The sequence below is a fragment of the Chaetura pelagica genome, unplaced genomic scaffold, assembly GCF_000747805.2.
Source record: "Chaetura pelagica isolate M959 unplaced genomic scaffold, ChaPel_1.0 scaffold171, whole genome shotgun sequence".
Classification (NCBI taxonomy): domain Eukaryota; kingdom Metazoa; phylum Chordata; class Aves; order Apodiformes; family Apodidae; genus Chaetura; species Chaetura pelagica.
Genome location: NW_009952066.1, coordinates 402,955 through 420,197, shown reverse-complemented (window position 1 = coordinate 420,197; position 17,243 = coordinate 402,955). Strand labels below are relative to the sequence as shown.

General features: G+C 36.3%; 1 protein-coding gene across 2 annotated transcripts in view; it reads right to left on the bottom strand.

Annotated features, from left to right (window-relative positions):
• The window catches only part of CCDC88A (coiled-coil domain containing 88A), a 74,526-nt gene that overhangs the window by 28,078 nt on the left and 29,205 nt on the right, over nt 1–17,243 (bottom strand). For both annotated transcript variants that reach the window (XM_010004565.1, XM_010004573.1), the window contains exons 9-16: nt 14,412–14,493; nt 13,841–13,999; nt 8,576–8,722; nt 7,407–7,551; nt 6,487–6,671; nt 4,510–4,647; nt 925–1,995; nt 294–421 (exon numbers count right to left, since the gene is read on the bottom strand). In XM_010004565.1, coding sequence (XP_010002867.1) covers nt 294–421; nt 925–1,995; nt 4,510–4,647; nt 6,487–6,671; nt 7,407–7,551; nt 8,576–8,722; nt 13,841–13,999; nt 14,412–14,493 — 2,055 coding nt within the window. The remainder of the gene's footprint in view (nt 1–293; nt 422–924; nt 1,996–4,509; nt 4,648–6,486; nt 6,672–7,406; nt 7,552–8,575; nt 8,723–13,840; nt 14,000–14,411; nt 14,494–17,243) is intronic.

Genomic DNA, 17,243 nt, shown 5'->3' with positions numbered 1-17,243 from the left:
TGCTGCTAACTAAAACATAAAACATTTTAACTGCATATTTCCTCTATCACTGACATACTTCAAACAGTTTCTTAGTAACATAAAGTGGTAACTCACTTTCAGAAACAGCTGAATGTAAAAGCATATCAAGTACTTTATTAATTTTAAAGAGCAGCAAATTCAATTTTGGGTCTATTAATGCTCCTTAAAATCTAAAAGTATGAACAAAACCAGTCTGTAAAACCATTTTATCCTTATGAATAAAAAACAACCCTCATTCCTACACTGCTCCAGGTAGGCCTTGACATTCTCACCTGTCATCACTGCTCTGCTCATCATGCAAGAGACGCTCCTTATTTAAGCCTATTTTTTCAAGTTCATGGGCAAGTTTTTCTAGATCATTGTTCATTTGTTGAGTCTTCAATTTTTCACTCACCAAGTCCTTACACGGAAAAAATGACAGTCAGGATTATCATATAAATAAAATAATGCATTTTCAATTCTTCAAGGGCTGTGGTAAGAGTCTTTCATCTCTATGTGACTTGAATAACTCAACATTAACTCTCCTTCTAATTGTTGGCTTTCAGCTGGATCAGACATTACATGGTTAACTGTAATACAATCTCACTGTAGTTGTTTACTCTCTTCCTTGCTTTAGAACTTCCCTTTCAAATTTGGTTTCAGCCAGAATAAATATTAACATGAAGAATCTGAGCAATGTTCATTTAACAAAGACTCCATGACAGTCTGTAAGTGTAGTATGGTTATATTATTATATAAATTTTCATTATCTAATACGTTCCCATCAGTAACCATTAAAAGTGTTAATAATCCACAGATTAAACTATAAAAAATACAAAATCCAAACTTTTTTCAAGAATACAGATACCATTTATCTTCATTACCAACAGCTTAATTTGGGAATGGTAAGCAATTTCTGTTTACCTCTCGTAAAGTGACAAGGGTTTTCTTATCGATGGTAGCTCTTTTCACAAGTTCTTTGTTTTCTTTTTCTAGTTCTTTCAGGCGTACACATGACTCTTTATATACAACTATTTCTTTAAATAGAGATTTATTTTCCTTTTCCAGATTGCTAATTTTTACATTGTTTTCTTCTAACGTACTATCCTTAATTTCTGCTTGTTGTCGAAGCCGCTTATTTTCTTTTTCCAGCTGTTTCTTATCTTTTTCCAGTTGAGAAGTCTCTTGTTCTAATAGCTTATTCTCCTTTTCCAATTGTTCTAGGCGCTTGCTAGAGATTTTTAACTCTTCTAAGTTCTTTTGGAGAGTCTGATTTTCAGACTCTAAATCCTGTAATTCACTTTCTAATTGCTGAATCTTTTTATTGCTGTTTTCAAGGGCTTTCTGTAGCCTTTGGTTTTCTGTGTCTAGGCCTTGGTAGCTGACTTCCAAGCGCTCAGTTTTCTTAAATGAGGCTTTCATGAGTTCAAGGCTTTTTTTAAGTTGCTCCTTTTCACTTTCCAGTTCCTTATTTTCTAACTGTAATTGCGCCACTTTAATGCTAGTACACTTCAATGATTCAATTGTTCTTCTTAATTCCAAATTTTCTTCATCAAGTTGTGAATTCTCCTTTTCTAAGGATTCTAATTGAAAAGTGAGATTTTTTAGGCTATCCAAAGTTTTTTTCAGTTTTCTGTTTTCCATTTCGAGGTCTGAGTTTTCTTGCTCTAAGGCCTCTATTTTCTCACAAGTAATTTTTAAGTTAGTAATTTTTTTCTGTAATGATTCATTTTCCTTCTCCAGATGATGCAGCTCATTCTCCAGCTCTTCTGCTCTCTCCCCTTTCTCTTTATAGTGTTCCAGTTCCTTCCTGACTTGCTTTTTTTCAAATTCAATCTTGTTTAACTTACTGCTGGTCTCTTTAATAGACTCATGAAGGATTTTATTCTCTTTTTCAATTTCTTTCATTCTTGCTTCAGCACTGATTTGCGAGCGCTGTCTCAGAGAAGCTACAGTTTGATTCAAATGTTCATTTTCTTGTTCTAATAGCTTAATCTAATTTGGGGGGAAAATCATAAAATCAGGTGAGCAACGTGAAAGAGTAATTACTTTCATATATAAACTGAAAGCTACTAATGTAATAAGATCACATCATATTTCCCTTTTCTTTTAAGCTTTAAAAAATATAATCTCTTTCTCTACTGGTATTTGTTTGCACCATGACAAACACTTTTTAACAAAATAATAAGTCAAAGTGAATCTTCAAATACCTTTCTCTTGGACATTAGCAGACAAAAGAAAAATAAAACTACCAAAGTGCAAACCAAAATGAAGCTGTATCTATTCCTTAGCTTCATTTCATTTTTATTGGCCTTTATCCAGATTTAGGTTATTTTTCTTAAACTCTGTAATTTCCAGAGACATGTGTCCAAAAAGAACAAAACTGCGGTTAAGTTCTAAACCAATCGTGAGATAAAGGGAGTAGTGGGAGCTGCAAAAGTGTATTTATTTCACTTGGAAAATACAGAGGTAGTCTGTGGGATCTGAGGGCATCCTGACCACAGCAAGTAACATTTTGGGAAGAAGCACAAAGTTACAATAATTTTTTAGCTAAAAAGAGAACCCTTAGACATCCTGTTCCAAAACAGCTTCCAGAGAAAGCAAATCATATTAAACTGAATTAATTTTCCTACGTAACATATCCCCAGACCTACTTCAAGGATAAAGGCCGCATTTGCATCTTATTTTTTTAGTATTTCTTCTTTTTTATCAGTTACTCAAAATAATTTGTAATTTTTTGGATATGTAACAAGAGATAGCAAAATTCAGAAAACTGTTTAGATCAGTATTTAGGAATGCAGTAGTAACACAGCACAAGGGATGTTTCAACAATAAACCGTTTTGGAGAAAATAAAAAGTGCTAGTTGCAATGAAAAACAGACTGATGGAATTACAGACAGCTCTTTCATATTTAAGTCTGCATGTAACTATTAATTACAGGATCTACAGCTCTATTCCCAGCAATGACAAGCTGTTCTAAAAAGGTTAACAAGAAACTAATTAACAGGTGTCTAAAAACACAACTTTGTAACACTTCTTTATGTAAACTGGTATATTACTGAACATGCATAATTACCTCCCATGAATTCTGCTTTTCTAATCCCAGCTTAAAAAAAAATCATGATCAATTCCTCCATAATTTCTGATGAAAACGAATCTTTAACAGTTGACTCCAATAAGTTTCAGCACAGAATTTTTAAAAGACCTAAAAGATGCTGCCAACCATCACAGGTCCTAAGTATATTTATTATTTGTAGGCAGAAATAGTCCCACTGAAACGTCAGTCCTACTACAGACACAAAAACCCCTGAGGGCTGAATAGAGACTTAGGATTTATTCCAGAAATTTTTAGTCCTTTTTTTTTTCCCCTAGAGTACCTTTCTAATAGAATGTATAAATCAATTATTGTAACAATGAACAAATCTAAACAAAACATACTGGAACATTTTCTTTAAAATTATTTCTACTGCCCTCTTTAAATGTAAGTAAAGCTTCAATGCCACGTACAGTTTTGGTTATTATTTTATTTTCTAAGTCTAGAATTTAGTTTTATGATTAAACCAGGTCTTTAAAAATTTTCAGGACTTTTGAAATACAGTATTCTGTATTCTAAAACAGTGCCCTTTGACAACATTGGCATTTTTTATTTTAATTTCAATCTCATCAAGAAATATCAGTGGAATTTATATAAGTTTACTACAGTCCTAATTCTGAAAGGACTTAATTACTGAAGATGGGATTCCCAGAAGTTTCTGTAACTCATTTCCTAGTGGTGCCTTCGACAGGTCCTCTGAATTTTTCTGCAAAGACCTCTGAAGGTGTTTGCACCCATTAAGTACAGATACACCAGTGACATTGAGTACCTTCCCAACTACAGCTCAGATCTTTTACAGACCCAGATGTCAGTTTCTGGCAACCAAAAATAAATTCTGCTATCTCTCTACAAGTCACAGCTAGAATACATTATACTATTGGGGACTACTATGAAGCTGGATATGATGGTTTCTGCGCCAGATAAAGTGTGAGCGACACAGGAGGCACAGAGTGGGCAGCAGAGTCCCAGAGCAGCTCTGCTATGCTGGTCTCTGTCAGGTCCCTCCAAGGTACAGGCTGCTGTAATTCTCATTAATACTCCGACATTACTTCAAACACTGACCAGCTGTCTGGAACCTGGTTTCCTCCACTGAGAGGTGTTTGGCTTACCTCCAAAGTTCCTCATTTTCTATTTTGGCTCAGCTACACCCTCCAAGCAACTATAGCAAATGCACAGCCTATGAAAGCCACAGAAGCATTACAGAGCACTAAAAAGCTGTAAAACTAACAGTAAAGCCTCAGCTAAAAATGAGTCATGTCTCTCACTGGGTGCAGGTCTTGGACAAGCTCTTTTGCCACAGATATGTTCTTTTGGCCAGTCTGCTCCATTTACAATCCCTTTATGCCTGCAAAAAAGTACAAAGGGAGAACAGTCCAGCACAACACAGAACTAAGAGTTTTGATTCTGCTACTCACTTGTCGCTCTGAATTTTCTCGAAGTGCTTCAAGTGTCTTTTCAAGCTGTACTTTTTCTTTCATCAAATCTTTACTCAAATTTTGACTGTTCTGAAGACTTTGTTTCTCTTGGCTAATTTCATTCTCCAGCTCTTCAAGCTAGGGAGAAAGAAACACATTTTTGTAAAGTGTACTTAAGAAATGACATCAGTATTACTCTCAGCTGGGTTGAAGGTACCCTTATAAAAATGAATAAAGCAAGTTAAAGGAAAGAACAAAATGGAATTTCCTATTATTTACCTGAAACAATTAATGTCTTACAGGAATAAATTTACTTCTGCCAGAATTTCTTCCTGGCTCAGAAGATTATATCCACAAAGCACATTGGCGTAAGAAAATTGGTCAGATTTCATTAGGCTTTGGATATTTCCCCAAACATATTTTTTTTTCTTTTAAAATTCCATTTAGATTTATACTGTTCCTCCAAATCCCTTTTAACTTACAAGGGTTGCATGGTGTTTGATCTATCTCAAATAGTTCAAAGGATGCTGATGATGATTCCCTTGGAATGAAACAGACAGATTTCTTTTGAGCAACCTGATCTAGTAGAAGGTGTGTACATGCAGAATGGTTGGAACTAGATGATCTTTGGGGTCCCTTCCAACTCTATGAATTCTATGAATCTACGATATTAGGTCTGTATGTGAATTAAATTTCTCTCTCAGGATGAGAATAGTAATGCCTGACCAGACTTTTGCTTCCCTCTTCCTCTCCAACTGAGATTTTCCTGGCCATTTGCTTAGCAGACCAACGCCTGCTTTCCAGGGATGTTGGCACTTTCATAGTTTTTTTGCAAAGGAGACATAACTGGCTGAATGGCCCCAGCAAGGATGCAGCCTCTGTCTGGGAACAGTCTGTCAGCCAGGCACTGGGAGTGGAGTTTCTGTGGCCAGTATCTCTGTATCATATTTTTAAGACTCTATGGTAGCGCTGTTTTTTTAAAACAAAGGGTGTCCACATAGAAAGACTATGTTCATGGGGTTCAGAACAGACATTCTGTTCAACTTCACACTTTTTGCTAAAGAGATCACTGTTCAGAGCATTGTTTTTACGGGAAAGTGAGAAAAAGGACATGTCACCACACATTCCAAGTGGTAAGAACAGTTATCAGACAACCACAAGGACCTACTATTGATTGCTTCTTACACCTGTGCCTTTCTTTTGTACCCTCCCAGCCATCCTTCTAGCACAAAAAGTACCATATTGTTAAGAAGTCAGGAAAACATGCTAGTATGGAATACAAAAGGGATTCCTTTCCATTTATTTTTTCTAATTACTGCTTACCAGCTCTTCTCTAAGAATAGTATCTCTAACACCTGACACTGGCTGAAGGAAAAGCTAGCTCAGAAACTTCAGACATTTTACTCCACTGTAATTAATCCCCATTTTTTTTCAATTTTTATTCTCTATAAATATCACTGACTGAATTGCTCTATTTGATATGCAGAATTTGGAGAGCAAATCATTGCAGATCAGCACAGATAAATCTAACAAGCTCCTCCCATTCACTTGCTAATTGATTCTTTGGCCCATATTCCCTCAATTACAAATGAGGACACACAACCAAGTTTTCTGCTTAGGTGGCCGATACATCTATGTACACGTACTTTCCCCTGCTTAAATACGAAATTAAAATAATGTTCTGAAGTTTCATAAAATATTAACCCCAACATTAACATACTGATTTTTTCCCTTCACTGGCATAAGACCTTTCTGAATACAGCAGCCATTCTTACATCATTAATAAAATGCCCAACTAAAGAAGATAAAAACCTCTCTGAAGTTTTCTTTTTTTACCATAAACTTAGAAATGTGGTAACACTATTTAGATCACCAGTAACACTACACTCAAACTAAGGGCAATTCATAAAATTACACATAAAAAATGGCAAGCAACATTAGGCAACTCGCACAATTCAAAAATACATTGATTACTACCTTTTTGCTAAGTCTTTGGTTTTCTTTTTCCATTTTCAGAATCCTTGAACTACTGCCTTCTGCAGAACCCACTGCACTTTGTAGTTCCTCCACTGTCTTCAGCAAACTTTGGTTTTCCATTTCCAGCTTCAGTAACCTGCTTGATGTCAGTTCATTTACTTCATGACCAAGAGATTTCTGTGGCACTGGAAGAGAAAACCACCATTTAAAAAAAAAAAAAAAAGGTTATGTACTACATTTAGTTCTGGACTTTGTATTTGCAGACTTAGGGGATTTAGGAGCCTTTGATGGTCCTCCCTGGTGAACAGATTTAGTTAGGTTAAATGACCCATTCTCCTTACCCAACAGACAACACTGCAGAGGCATAAAAGGAAATGTTCTACATATTCTACAGTTCCTAATTACAGCAGAGATTTTTCTCCTGCAACTGAGGATTGATCTCTAAATCTCCACAAATCCTTTGTATTGCTTTCAGTGTATGACCAAGCATTATATACTGAAAGAATAAAAATTTTTTGTCACAGCTATCTCTGCAAACAATTACTCTGAGAAGTCTTAACAAATCTTTCTCAACTGAGAAAAGCAAGAAGTCTCATGATCTGTGCTACTGCGTACCGAAGTTGGAACGGCAACACGACATAACTCCAAGTGTTTACAGGTTTTACATCTCTGTTTAAGTGAACAAGTATCACAAGAACAGACTTTTCATGTAAGGTGTATGTCCTAGGATACAAAGGACTTAGTAAAAGAATCAAACACAACAAAAACAAGCACAAAATTAACCCCCTAACTGTTCACATCTCTCCAGAGGATGAAAGACCCTGCACTTCAGAAGTCAGAAGCTGTAGTTTCTTAACGATATCCAAAGTCTGAGCTTTTGATTTTCTCATTTTATCAGTTTGCAATATTACTACATTTACCTTCAGAAATTTCAGTAGTCCTATTTATCTGTTCAAGTTCCCAGCCAAGATGCAAGGATTCATCCATACTTTGTTTCTGAGCCATCTCTAGAGTCATATTTTCCTCCATAAGTTCCTCAATCTTCTTTCTGTCCATATCACGCTCCTTAAAAATTATTTTGCACGCAAGTTTTTTAAAAAAATGTCTCAGCATGTACACAATATCTTAGTACCTAGTATGCCACAGAAATGCAAAATGCATTTTCTGATTTTCTAAGACACAGTAAGACAGGGAGGAACAGACAAAATTATAGAGAACTTAGAAGTGTTACAATCAGTAAAGAAAAATATGCAGAGAAGAACCTTTTCTCATCATAACCTATGGCAGTGACTGCTTACTCTTTCAAAATTCACTTCTCAGAGTATCAGGAAAGAAAGTATTCATAAGCACAGCTTGGCAGCACACACAAAAAACAAACAGAGAGAAGTAAATTTCATCTTCTCTAAATTGTCATAAGACTGCTGTGATGCAAAAAGCTGTAATAGGACTGGGTCCTCCATGTAAGTGTCTCAGCTGATTGTATAAACCACTTTCCCCACACATGCTATTATAAAAGGAGTAAGTTGCAGATATAACTCTCAATATATTGCAGAAACAGTAAGTAAAGAGAAGGTAATAATCTGTCAGTCCTTATGGAAAACTAGAAAAAGACCACTCAGGTAAATGATGACTTTCTATTTTGGAATTTTTACTTTTTGGAGGAAAGCTGGTTAAAAACAGAAAATACTTTGGGAATAACCTTCTCAAAAATATGTCACTATATTGCCAGACTTTGAAATATGAATAATCTCTTTTATCTAAGTATTTAAGGAACAACAAACCATCTTCACATTAAAAAAAAACACCCAATCCTATCGTTCTTACTAAGGAGTCTCTTAATTTCTTATAATATTTTAGCTGTCTGATTAAACACTTTACTGCCTTTAGGAAGAACACTGCCTTTGCAATTCTTCCTTTGCTAGAGAGAACCAAAGATACTGTAGGAAAATGTATCTGAAAAGTGTTAGTAAATCATGACATCCCTTCCTTCTCTCCCCTACCATTTTCACTTGAAGTTTTCATTTTATTAAAAACAGAAATGAAATGTAATGTGTTTCAGTTACCTTTATTATCCTCCATTTACACTTACCATCTCCATATCATGTAATTTAGCTTTTAATTGTAGATTCTCTTTTTCTAACTCATGTAATTTATCAGAACGGGCTCGGGTCCCCTCTAATTGATCCTCCAACATAGTCTTTGTTTCTAGCAACACTTGATTGTCTTCTTTTAACTCCTGTAAGAGTTAAGCAATAAAAAAAGTTCATGAGAGATATTCCCCTATTCATACAAACTGATACACATCATACCTAGTTTTAGAAATGCTGCTCTTATAATGTAACATTCATTTGGAAGCTGTAGCAGATTTTTAAATAACAAATAGGTTTACAGCAATTTTGCAAAACTGTAACGTCATAATTTTTAAAGAAAATTATACACAATATACGAGAAATTAAACAGAACCTAAACCACCAAGAATACATAAATAACCTCAATCAAACCATTAATATCCCTGTGATTTGAGAGGTGACCTGGCAAGAGGTATTGCACATATATGGACAACAGCTAAGGAAAAGGCTGACATCAAAATAAAGACTACAGGTGTCAGGCTCAAAACAAACAAAAAGCAGTGTGCCACAGCCTATGTAATTGGATTGTGGAGCTTACTGCTACGTGATTGTGTAGATAACAAGGCTTCTGTATGTCAAGAAGTTATCCAATTCATGCAAGAGAAGGCAAAAAAAAAGCTCTTAAGTACCACCTCAGAGTGCAATTTCCCTGAGCAGAGACTGCTGGAGGCTTGGTAATACTTCCCCACTGCACTCTCCCAGGGCTTGCCTTGTTCTTTTACTCTCCTCTAAGCACCCACTACTAGCCACTGGTAAAAACTGGAAATACAGATTCTACTTTTCAGTCCTTAATTTATCTTATTATGAGACTGAAGTCCCTAATCTTTGAGCTGCAAGAAATGGAAAACAAAACTTATAGAAAATAATTTCCTACAGGCCATAACTGGGTTTACAGGGCATTGGGCAATCATACGTAAGGCCAAAGTCAGGACATGATTCTAAAAAAGCAACCACATCCTTAAAATACAGGCAGCCATATTCAAATGTCCTAAAACAGCTTTAACTTAAATACGCAGAAGAACTTTCTAACGGTATCTGATAAGAATAGTAGTATGTAAAAACATAAATGGTAGTTTTATTCATTATATAAAGAGAAAATTTTTCAAGCTTCAGGATGCAGTCAGCTGTAAAATCAAAAAAAAGGTCAGTGAATATAATCAATAATAAATAATAACAATAATAAATAATTCCTTTTTGTACTCCTCCCTACAAAAATATCAAGTTAACTTATTATTATGAAGCAAAACCAACTAACATCTTTCTCTATTCAAGCATACTTAAAAAAACAGGTGGTTTACAAGCTATGAAAAATGTAAATAGATTTTAGGTCTTTTAGTATTTTAAACATTCTATGAGAATTATATTTCCACTATTTTCAAATCCTGTATATTAAATCTCTTTTCCTTTAACAATTTTTTTAACCATATGCCTTCCCTTACAACATTACTAGATAGAAACAATTTATGGTGTCATTTCATGTTTGATGATTTTCAAAAAACCCATATGCAAAGGCTGATGATGGTGTTCACCACTCAGAGTACCTGACTTCCCAACATCATACGTAGGTAACAGCCAACACTAAGGAAAATTGAGAATGCAGATCACGGCACTGGACCTCTATCACTGAGCTCAAGTTGAACTGCAGTATATTGTTCATAAAGTATGGTAAACACTGATAAAAGATCCAGAGCTGGAAAGTAGTTACCAGCCTTTGTTTTTAAGCTGCATGCAAAGGCAGCTGTGGAGCCTTCTCAAGAATAAATGTTTCAATGACAGCCTTTAAGGTCTGTATTTAGTGTATCTTAGGGAGTTTCTTCAAATTTAATCAGATTATTTCACATTACACAGTGAGATGAAAAAATGAATTTCCACAAGCAAGGCTAAGAACACTTAATCTTAAAAAAAAAGTTGTGGGAGCCATGTTTTCGTTTGGGTTGGTTTGCTTGTTGTGGGGTTGTTTGTTTTTTTAGTTTCAGAAATGTCTAAAATCCTTTTAACAATGTTTAAATCTGCACCATGTATCTTATCCCTCACTACAGTCATTTGTTAAATTTTTTACACTGTAGTCCTCTTGGAAAAACTACTAATCTCATTTTCCATTAAAAAGCTAGTAACTCCCACGTCAGCTGACATGCTTTATTTCTGACTAAAGCTATTATTAGAAGTTCTGGATGAAGGATCTACAATTGAACATTAAAAAGATTTGAAAAGAATTTTTCAGTATACATCCATTAAAAGGTTCTAATTTTTAAAAATTAAAAGAAGTCTCTTCCAAAGAATGCTGTATGTATTAGGACTAAGATGTTTGTCAGATGCAATTACTAGAATACCGGGGAGGTTACCACAGATTAAAAACTGAGATGTTGTTTAGGATTTGCTCTTTTAGAACATGTGGAGAAAGGTCATCTTTCCACTGTATTCAAACTGTTAAACCATAATCAAGTGAATGCGATCCCATCTTAGGAACTCCATTTTAAGGAAGAACTAAGACAGAACCCAGAGAAACTAAAAAGCACCTTGTAACACAAACTGCTGTGGGGATGCAGAGCACAAAGAGGTAAGAGAGGGGACATATGACACGTCACAGGCTGCAGACACTCCCTCACTTGGGTCTTAAAGTACCCATTAATGCCAAGCATTCATTTGGAGTGGTATAGATATACATTTTTATTTTTCTTTAAAGCAGGACAGAATGAATTCCTGAGATCCAATCCAGGCCTGTGACTCCATGAGGCCACAGCAAATAAAAAAAGTCATGTAATGCTACTGTGTATCAGATTTCAGCCTAATATCCTGGTTTTGCTTTTTGTTTATTTTTATCCTAAAGAAAGGACTTGATACCAGTATCTCAACAACTACATCTAGGCTATATAAAGTATTTTCCAACAAGCATTCATTTCAAGTTCTCCCTGCTTTTTTAAGGGGTTTTGGTGGTTTTTTTTACCTCCTTGAAAGTTTCTTTAAACTTTCATCAGTTCTCATTCCCACAAATAATTGTTTCTTTCACAAATTCTGTCACCTTGGCATTTTCTCAACAAATTTGCCATTTACAGAATGATGGCCTAATAACATCCTGCATGTTGATTATTTTTTCCTAAACTTCTAATTCACAACAGAAGTGTATGTCTCTCTCTTGCTTGATGTCAGTGCATCTTTGTTTTAGTATATCCATCAAATGCCATTGTCCTATACTCATTTCTGTGTATAGCCACTATTTCTGCAACACTTTACTCAGAAAAATGCCTTCTTTAGGAGATCCACAGGAAGAGAAAGAAGTTACTACATTTACAGCATATTTTTAAATAATTCCTCCTCGAGTTTCTCAACACATAGTATATATCCTAAATGGAGGCACTTACTGGTCTTGCTGGCTCACAGTTACGGTGTGTACCCAGGTGGCCCAGAAGGCCAATGACATCCCAGCTTGCATCTGGAATAGTGTGGCCAGCAGGAGCAGAGATGTAATTCTCCCCCTGTACTCAGCACTGGTGAGGCCTCACCTCAAGTACTGTGTCCAGTTCTGGGCCCCTCACTTCAAGAAGGATATTGAGGTGCTGGAGCAGGTTCAGAGGAGAGCAACAAGGCTGGTGAAAGGGAAAGTCTTACAGGGATAGGCTGAGGCAGCTGGGGTTGTTCAGCCTGGAGGGGACTCAGGGGGCACCTTACCACTCTCTTCAACTAACTGAAGGGAGGCTGTAGTCAGGTGGGGGCTGGGTTCTTTTTCCAGGCAACCAGCAACAAGACAGCAAGGCATAGTCTCAAACTGCTCCAGAGGAGGTTTAGGTTGAATATTAGGAAGTACTTCCTCATGAAGAGGGTGATTAGACATTGGAATGGACTTCCCAGGGAAGTGTTGGAGGCACCATCCCTGGATGTGTTCAAGGAAAGGCTGGATGTGGCACTTAGTGACATGGTCTAGCCGATGTGGTGGCGCTAGATCATAGGCTGGACTTGATGATCGTAAAGGTCTTTTCCAGCCTTGGTGATTCTGTGAATACTGCCAACTTCAAAAGAAATCGCATGGTGTTAAGACACAGGAACTTGTACCTAAAAAGCTGTTCTTTAGCACAGAAGACTATAATGTATCTGAACTGGTTGAAAGGAAGAAATCAGAGACTTGAAGTCAATGGGGCAGAATCTAGTTGGAGGTCTGTGACTACTGGAGTCCTATTCACTATTTTCATCAACAACCTGGATGAGGGAACAGTGTGCCCTCAGCAAGTTTGCTGATGACACTGAACTGGGAGGAGTGGCTGACACACCAGAAGGCTGTGCTGCCACTCAGTGAGACCTGGACAGGATGGAGAGTTGGGCAGGGAGAAACTTGTTGAAATTGAACAAGGGCAAGTGTAGAGTCTTGCATCTGGGGAAGAACAACTCCATGTACCAGTGCAGGCTGGGGGCTGACCTGCTGGAGAGCAGTGTAGGAGAAAGGGACCTGGGGCTCCTAGTGGACAGGAGGATGACCATGAGCCAGCAACGTGCCCTTGTAGCCAAGAAGGCCAATGGCATCCTGAGGTGTATCAGAGAGGGTGTGGTTAGTAGGTCAAGGGAGGTTCTCCTCCCCCTCTATTCTGCCTTGGCGAGGTCAGATCTGGAATATTGTGTCCAGTTCTGGGCCCCTCAGTTCAAGAAGGACAGGGATCTGCTTAAAAGAGTCCAGTGCAGAGCCACAAAGATGATTAAGGGAGTGGAACATCTCCCTTATGAGGAAAGGCTGAGGGAGCTGGGTATCTTGGAGAAGAGGAGGCTGAGGGGCAACCTCATCAACCTTACAAATACATTAAGGGCAAGTGTCTGGAGGACTGAGCCAGGCTTTTTTCAGTGACATCCCATGATAGGACAAGGGGCAATGGGTGCAAACTGGAACATAGGAGGTTCCACGTAAACATCAAAAAACACTTCTTTATTGTGAGAGTGACAGAGAACTGGAACAGGCTGCCCAGAGAGGTTCTGGAGCCTCCTTCTCTGGAGACATTCAAAACCCGCCTGGACAAGTTCCTGCGTAATGTGCTCTAGGTGATCCTGCCTGGCAGGGGGGTTGGACTACATCATCTTTCGAGGTACCTTCTAACCCCTAAAATTCTGTGATTCTGTGTGATATCCCAGAGTAAGAAGCTCTAACACCATTTTCATGTCCCAATGTTTAAGTCATCAAAATAACTTTGAAAATGCCACAGTAGACAAAAAATGATGGTTATTCAGGTTTTCTTTCCTTCATATACCTCCACTCTAGCTTTGTAGAATTCAATATCATGCAGCCTCTCTTTATACCGGCTGACTTCACTTTCAAGCTTGTCAACTCGAATTGCCTTCTCACGAAGCGCATCCAATTCATCTCTGTACACTCTGGCAGAACGGGCATCTGAGAGCAGATTCATATTCTAGGAGATCAGAAAATACAGAAATTAAAAGCAAAAATAATATCGTAGTCAGAAATTAATCAGATGTTTTCCCTAGCAGGAACAGAGAGAATAAAAGTATAAAGAAAACCAGGCAAAATTTGAGTGGATTGCTCTTGGGAAAAATTCAGTATATGTACACTTGTGGGGTATGTTGGTAAATTGCTTGAATGTGGAAATAAAAAAAAATACCGAATAAATACTAACCTAATTCAGAATACTTTTCCAGCATACAAGGCCAAATAAAAGAATAAATTATACAAGATCACATTCAGAGTGCAAAATAAAAAAGAATTCATGAAAGCACTCCTCCTAATAAAAAAACAAACATTACGACAGTGGCAATTTTTTTTACCCACTTTATTGTAAACAATAGATTTACAAAAATCCATACCTCTTGCTGAAGTCTCTTTAGTTCAGTTTCCATCTGTTCAAGTTCTTGTTTACAGTCAAGCAACTGCTCAGTTTTTTCCTCACTTAAAAGAGAAAACACAAAATGGATAAATATAACTACAATGCTTGATAATTATCATCTTGTTTGAGAAAAAAAAAACAACCACCTGAGATTTGTGAGAAGACTTCCCTGATTTAATTCAGAATTTAATGGACATCAGAGCGTAAAACCTAGGCATGCCAGTATGCTTTAGGCATTCTTTAGGTTTAGTTGGTATCTAATCTTTCAAATTTGGCCAGATTTTTGGCAGTCCTTTACATTGTTGTTCACTAATATTTCTTCTTCCACAGGACAGAAAACATCAGGGTGTAATACAGAATTTTTATGTGTTAAGGGAGTTTTTAAAAAATAAAACCCCCCGGGCAATACACATGAATGTGTACCTGGGGATTCACACCCAAAAGTAAACTTAGAATAATTTCAAAACATCCATGCAAAAGACCGAAATATTTTCCAAGAGTCAGATAATGACCACTGATGTATCTTGACACAGATTAGGTAAAGCCAATTTGAAAAGCACTTTTATACTTTCCTATTTTTATTTTTTCTTACAGAGAAGCATTAAGGTTTCCAGATGCCTTTACTCATCAAAAGAAGATACAGCTTAATCATCTTACTGATTTTATGAATAATGCATAATGAATTTTCATTTTACAGAAAAAACACAGCGTCTGCTTTAGTCTATTCAAAAATATGTAATAAAAACAATTTTACATCAAATAATTCAATTCTTACAGGTTCCATTCTTAACTTCCAGCTAACACTTATTTCTCAATGCTCAAAAAATCAGTTCATTGAACAATGAGTAAGTGCAAGGGAAATACTTCTCTCAAAGACACAGAATACCTAATGTTCAAAATCAAATTTGTACCTCAGAACAAACGGCATTAATTACTAAAAAAACCTGCCATATTCAAAATCGGATACCCTTAAAAGATACATGTATTCAAATATGCTACTATATAATTTAATTTTTTGGAACTCAAGTATGAAATGAAACAGAAGCAGAAAAGGAGGAAGTAAGATAGTTTAATAGACTGAGATGTGTAATACAGTCTAATCATACAAGTAAAAAAATACATTTGTTTTTAAAAAACCAGAAGAGTTGTTTTTAAAAGTGAGCCAATTTCACAATGAAAGACCTTTTTGCAGCCATGCACTTTCAAAAAATGTCACTCACAGCCTACAGGTATGCAAGGGTTCATCCTGGTATAGGTCACTGCAACATCACTGTCTACAGCAGATAGCAAAGCTTTCCCTCTACACGGGTGTTCAAAAACCACTCAGAAATATAAATGCATTCTGTAGTATTTTAGATAACTGTAACTCCTCTCTTAACATTCATATTCCTATATTATTCTTCTATACCAAAACAGAGAGGACTTAATACAGAAAATTAGGTGTGCAATTTTCAATTCTGGAGTTTATATATTAAGCAACTCAAATCTAAGTGTTGGTATATGGTGCTGCAAAGAAAAACAATCTTTACAGACCTTTTGTATGAAATTATATTAGCTGCAGTGCATATTGAACAGGATATGAAAGTTCATCAACAAAATCAGATTATAAATAAATTTTAAGCTGAATATTTTCAACTCTGGAATGAATATAATTTAAAATTTATCCAATACACAAAGCACTTAATACCAACAGATGATACAGACAGGGGTTAATTTATCAAAGTCTAGTATTTTAAATATACTGCTACACATAAAGGAAAATTATTTATGAATTTAACTCAAGTAAGAGTGCAAAATGTGAAATGTTCTGAGCCATCACCGTTGCCCTAATTGCATGCTTCAGCTACAGACTAGAGAGGATTGTACTAAATTATACAGAACATACCAGTGTTCACTGTTTAGGCTATCTATTAACTGTCAGTCAAACTAATAACAGCAATTTTTTCACTAATTTTCTTCGTGCAGCTGTTTATAGAATATCCTGGGCGGGCTCATTTCAGTAGATACATAATAATACAGACAACAGAAAAAGCCAGCCCTATCTTTTTGTCCTCTATCCTTCCAAGGCCAAGTTGTAGTGGGGGGAGGGCATTCTCTGAGTAAATCAACCAGATACTTAATCCAGCCAACTAGAGATGATCTGATCAACAGACCAGTAAGAGCAGACTAGCGAGCTGATAATTGTGACTTATGCTACCTTCAACTTTTAATTTAATTTTACCTGTCTTCTCTTTCCACGAGATGTGTTGGATTAAAAATCTTTATTGATGCTGTTTCTAAACTATAGGAAAGCTACTATATATATATGGAATGTCTCCAACTTTCACATTTGTATTTTAAGTTCAAATTGCAAATACTTCACTCTGCTAATACAACATGACACATTGCTAAAGGGAGAAGCATTCTCCACTGGCCTATTGTTGTTTTTTTCTTTAAATAACTTTTCACTACTGTGCAATTTGTTCCTACACTATGAAGACAGCCTAAGTACCCACTGATACTGAATCAGCTTCCTTCATAAAAGAGAAGGGATAAAAAAGGTTTCCATTAGAATATGAAAAACAAAGAAACAAAGATCTTTGTTATAATGGGACTGATTTTTCACAGTACTTCAATGAGGTGAAGGAGGGGAATATATTTCTTAGCTAAGGGATCAGCACCAGGAGGAGAGCACTTTCACTGCACGGACGTAGCAAGTTGAAAGCTGTCAGAAACCATGACTTATCCAAGTTGTAAAATTTACTCATTTTACAAACTACATTATTCCTCAGGCAGAAATAACCACCCTTGACAGTAAACTTGAAGTCTCTTT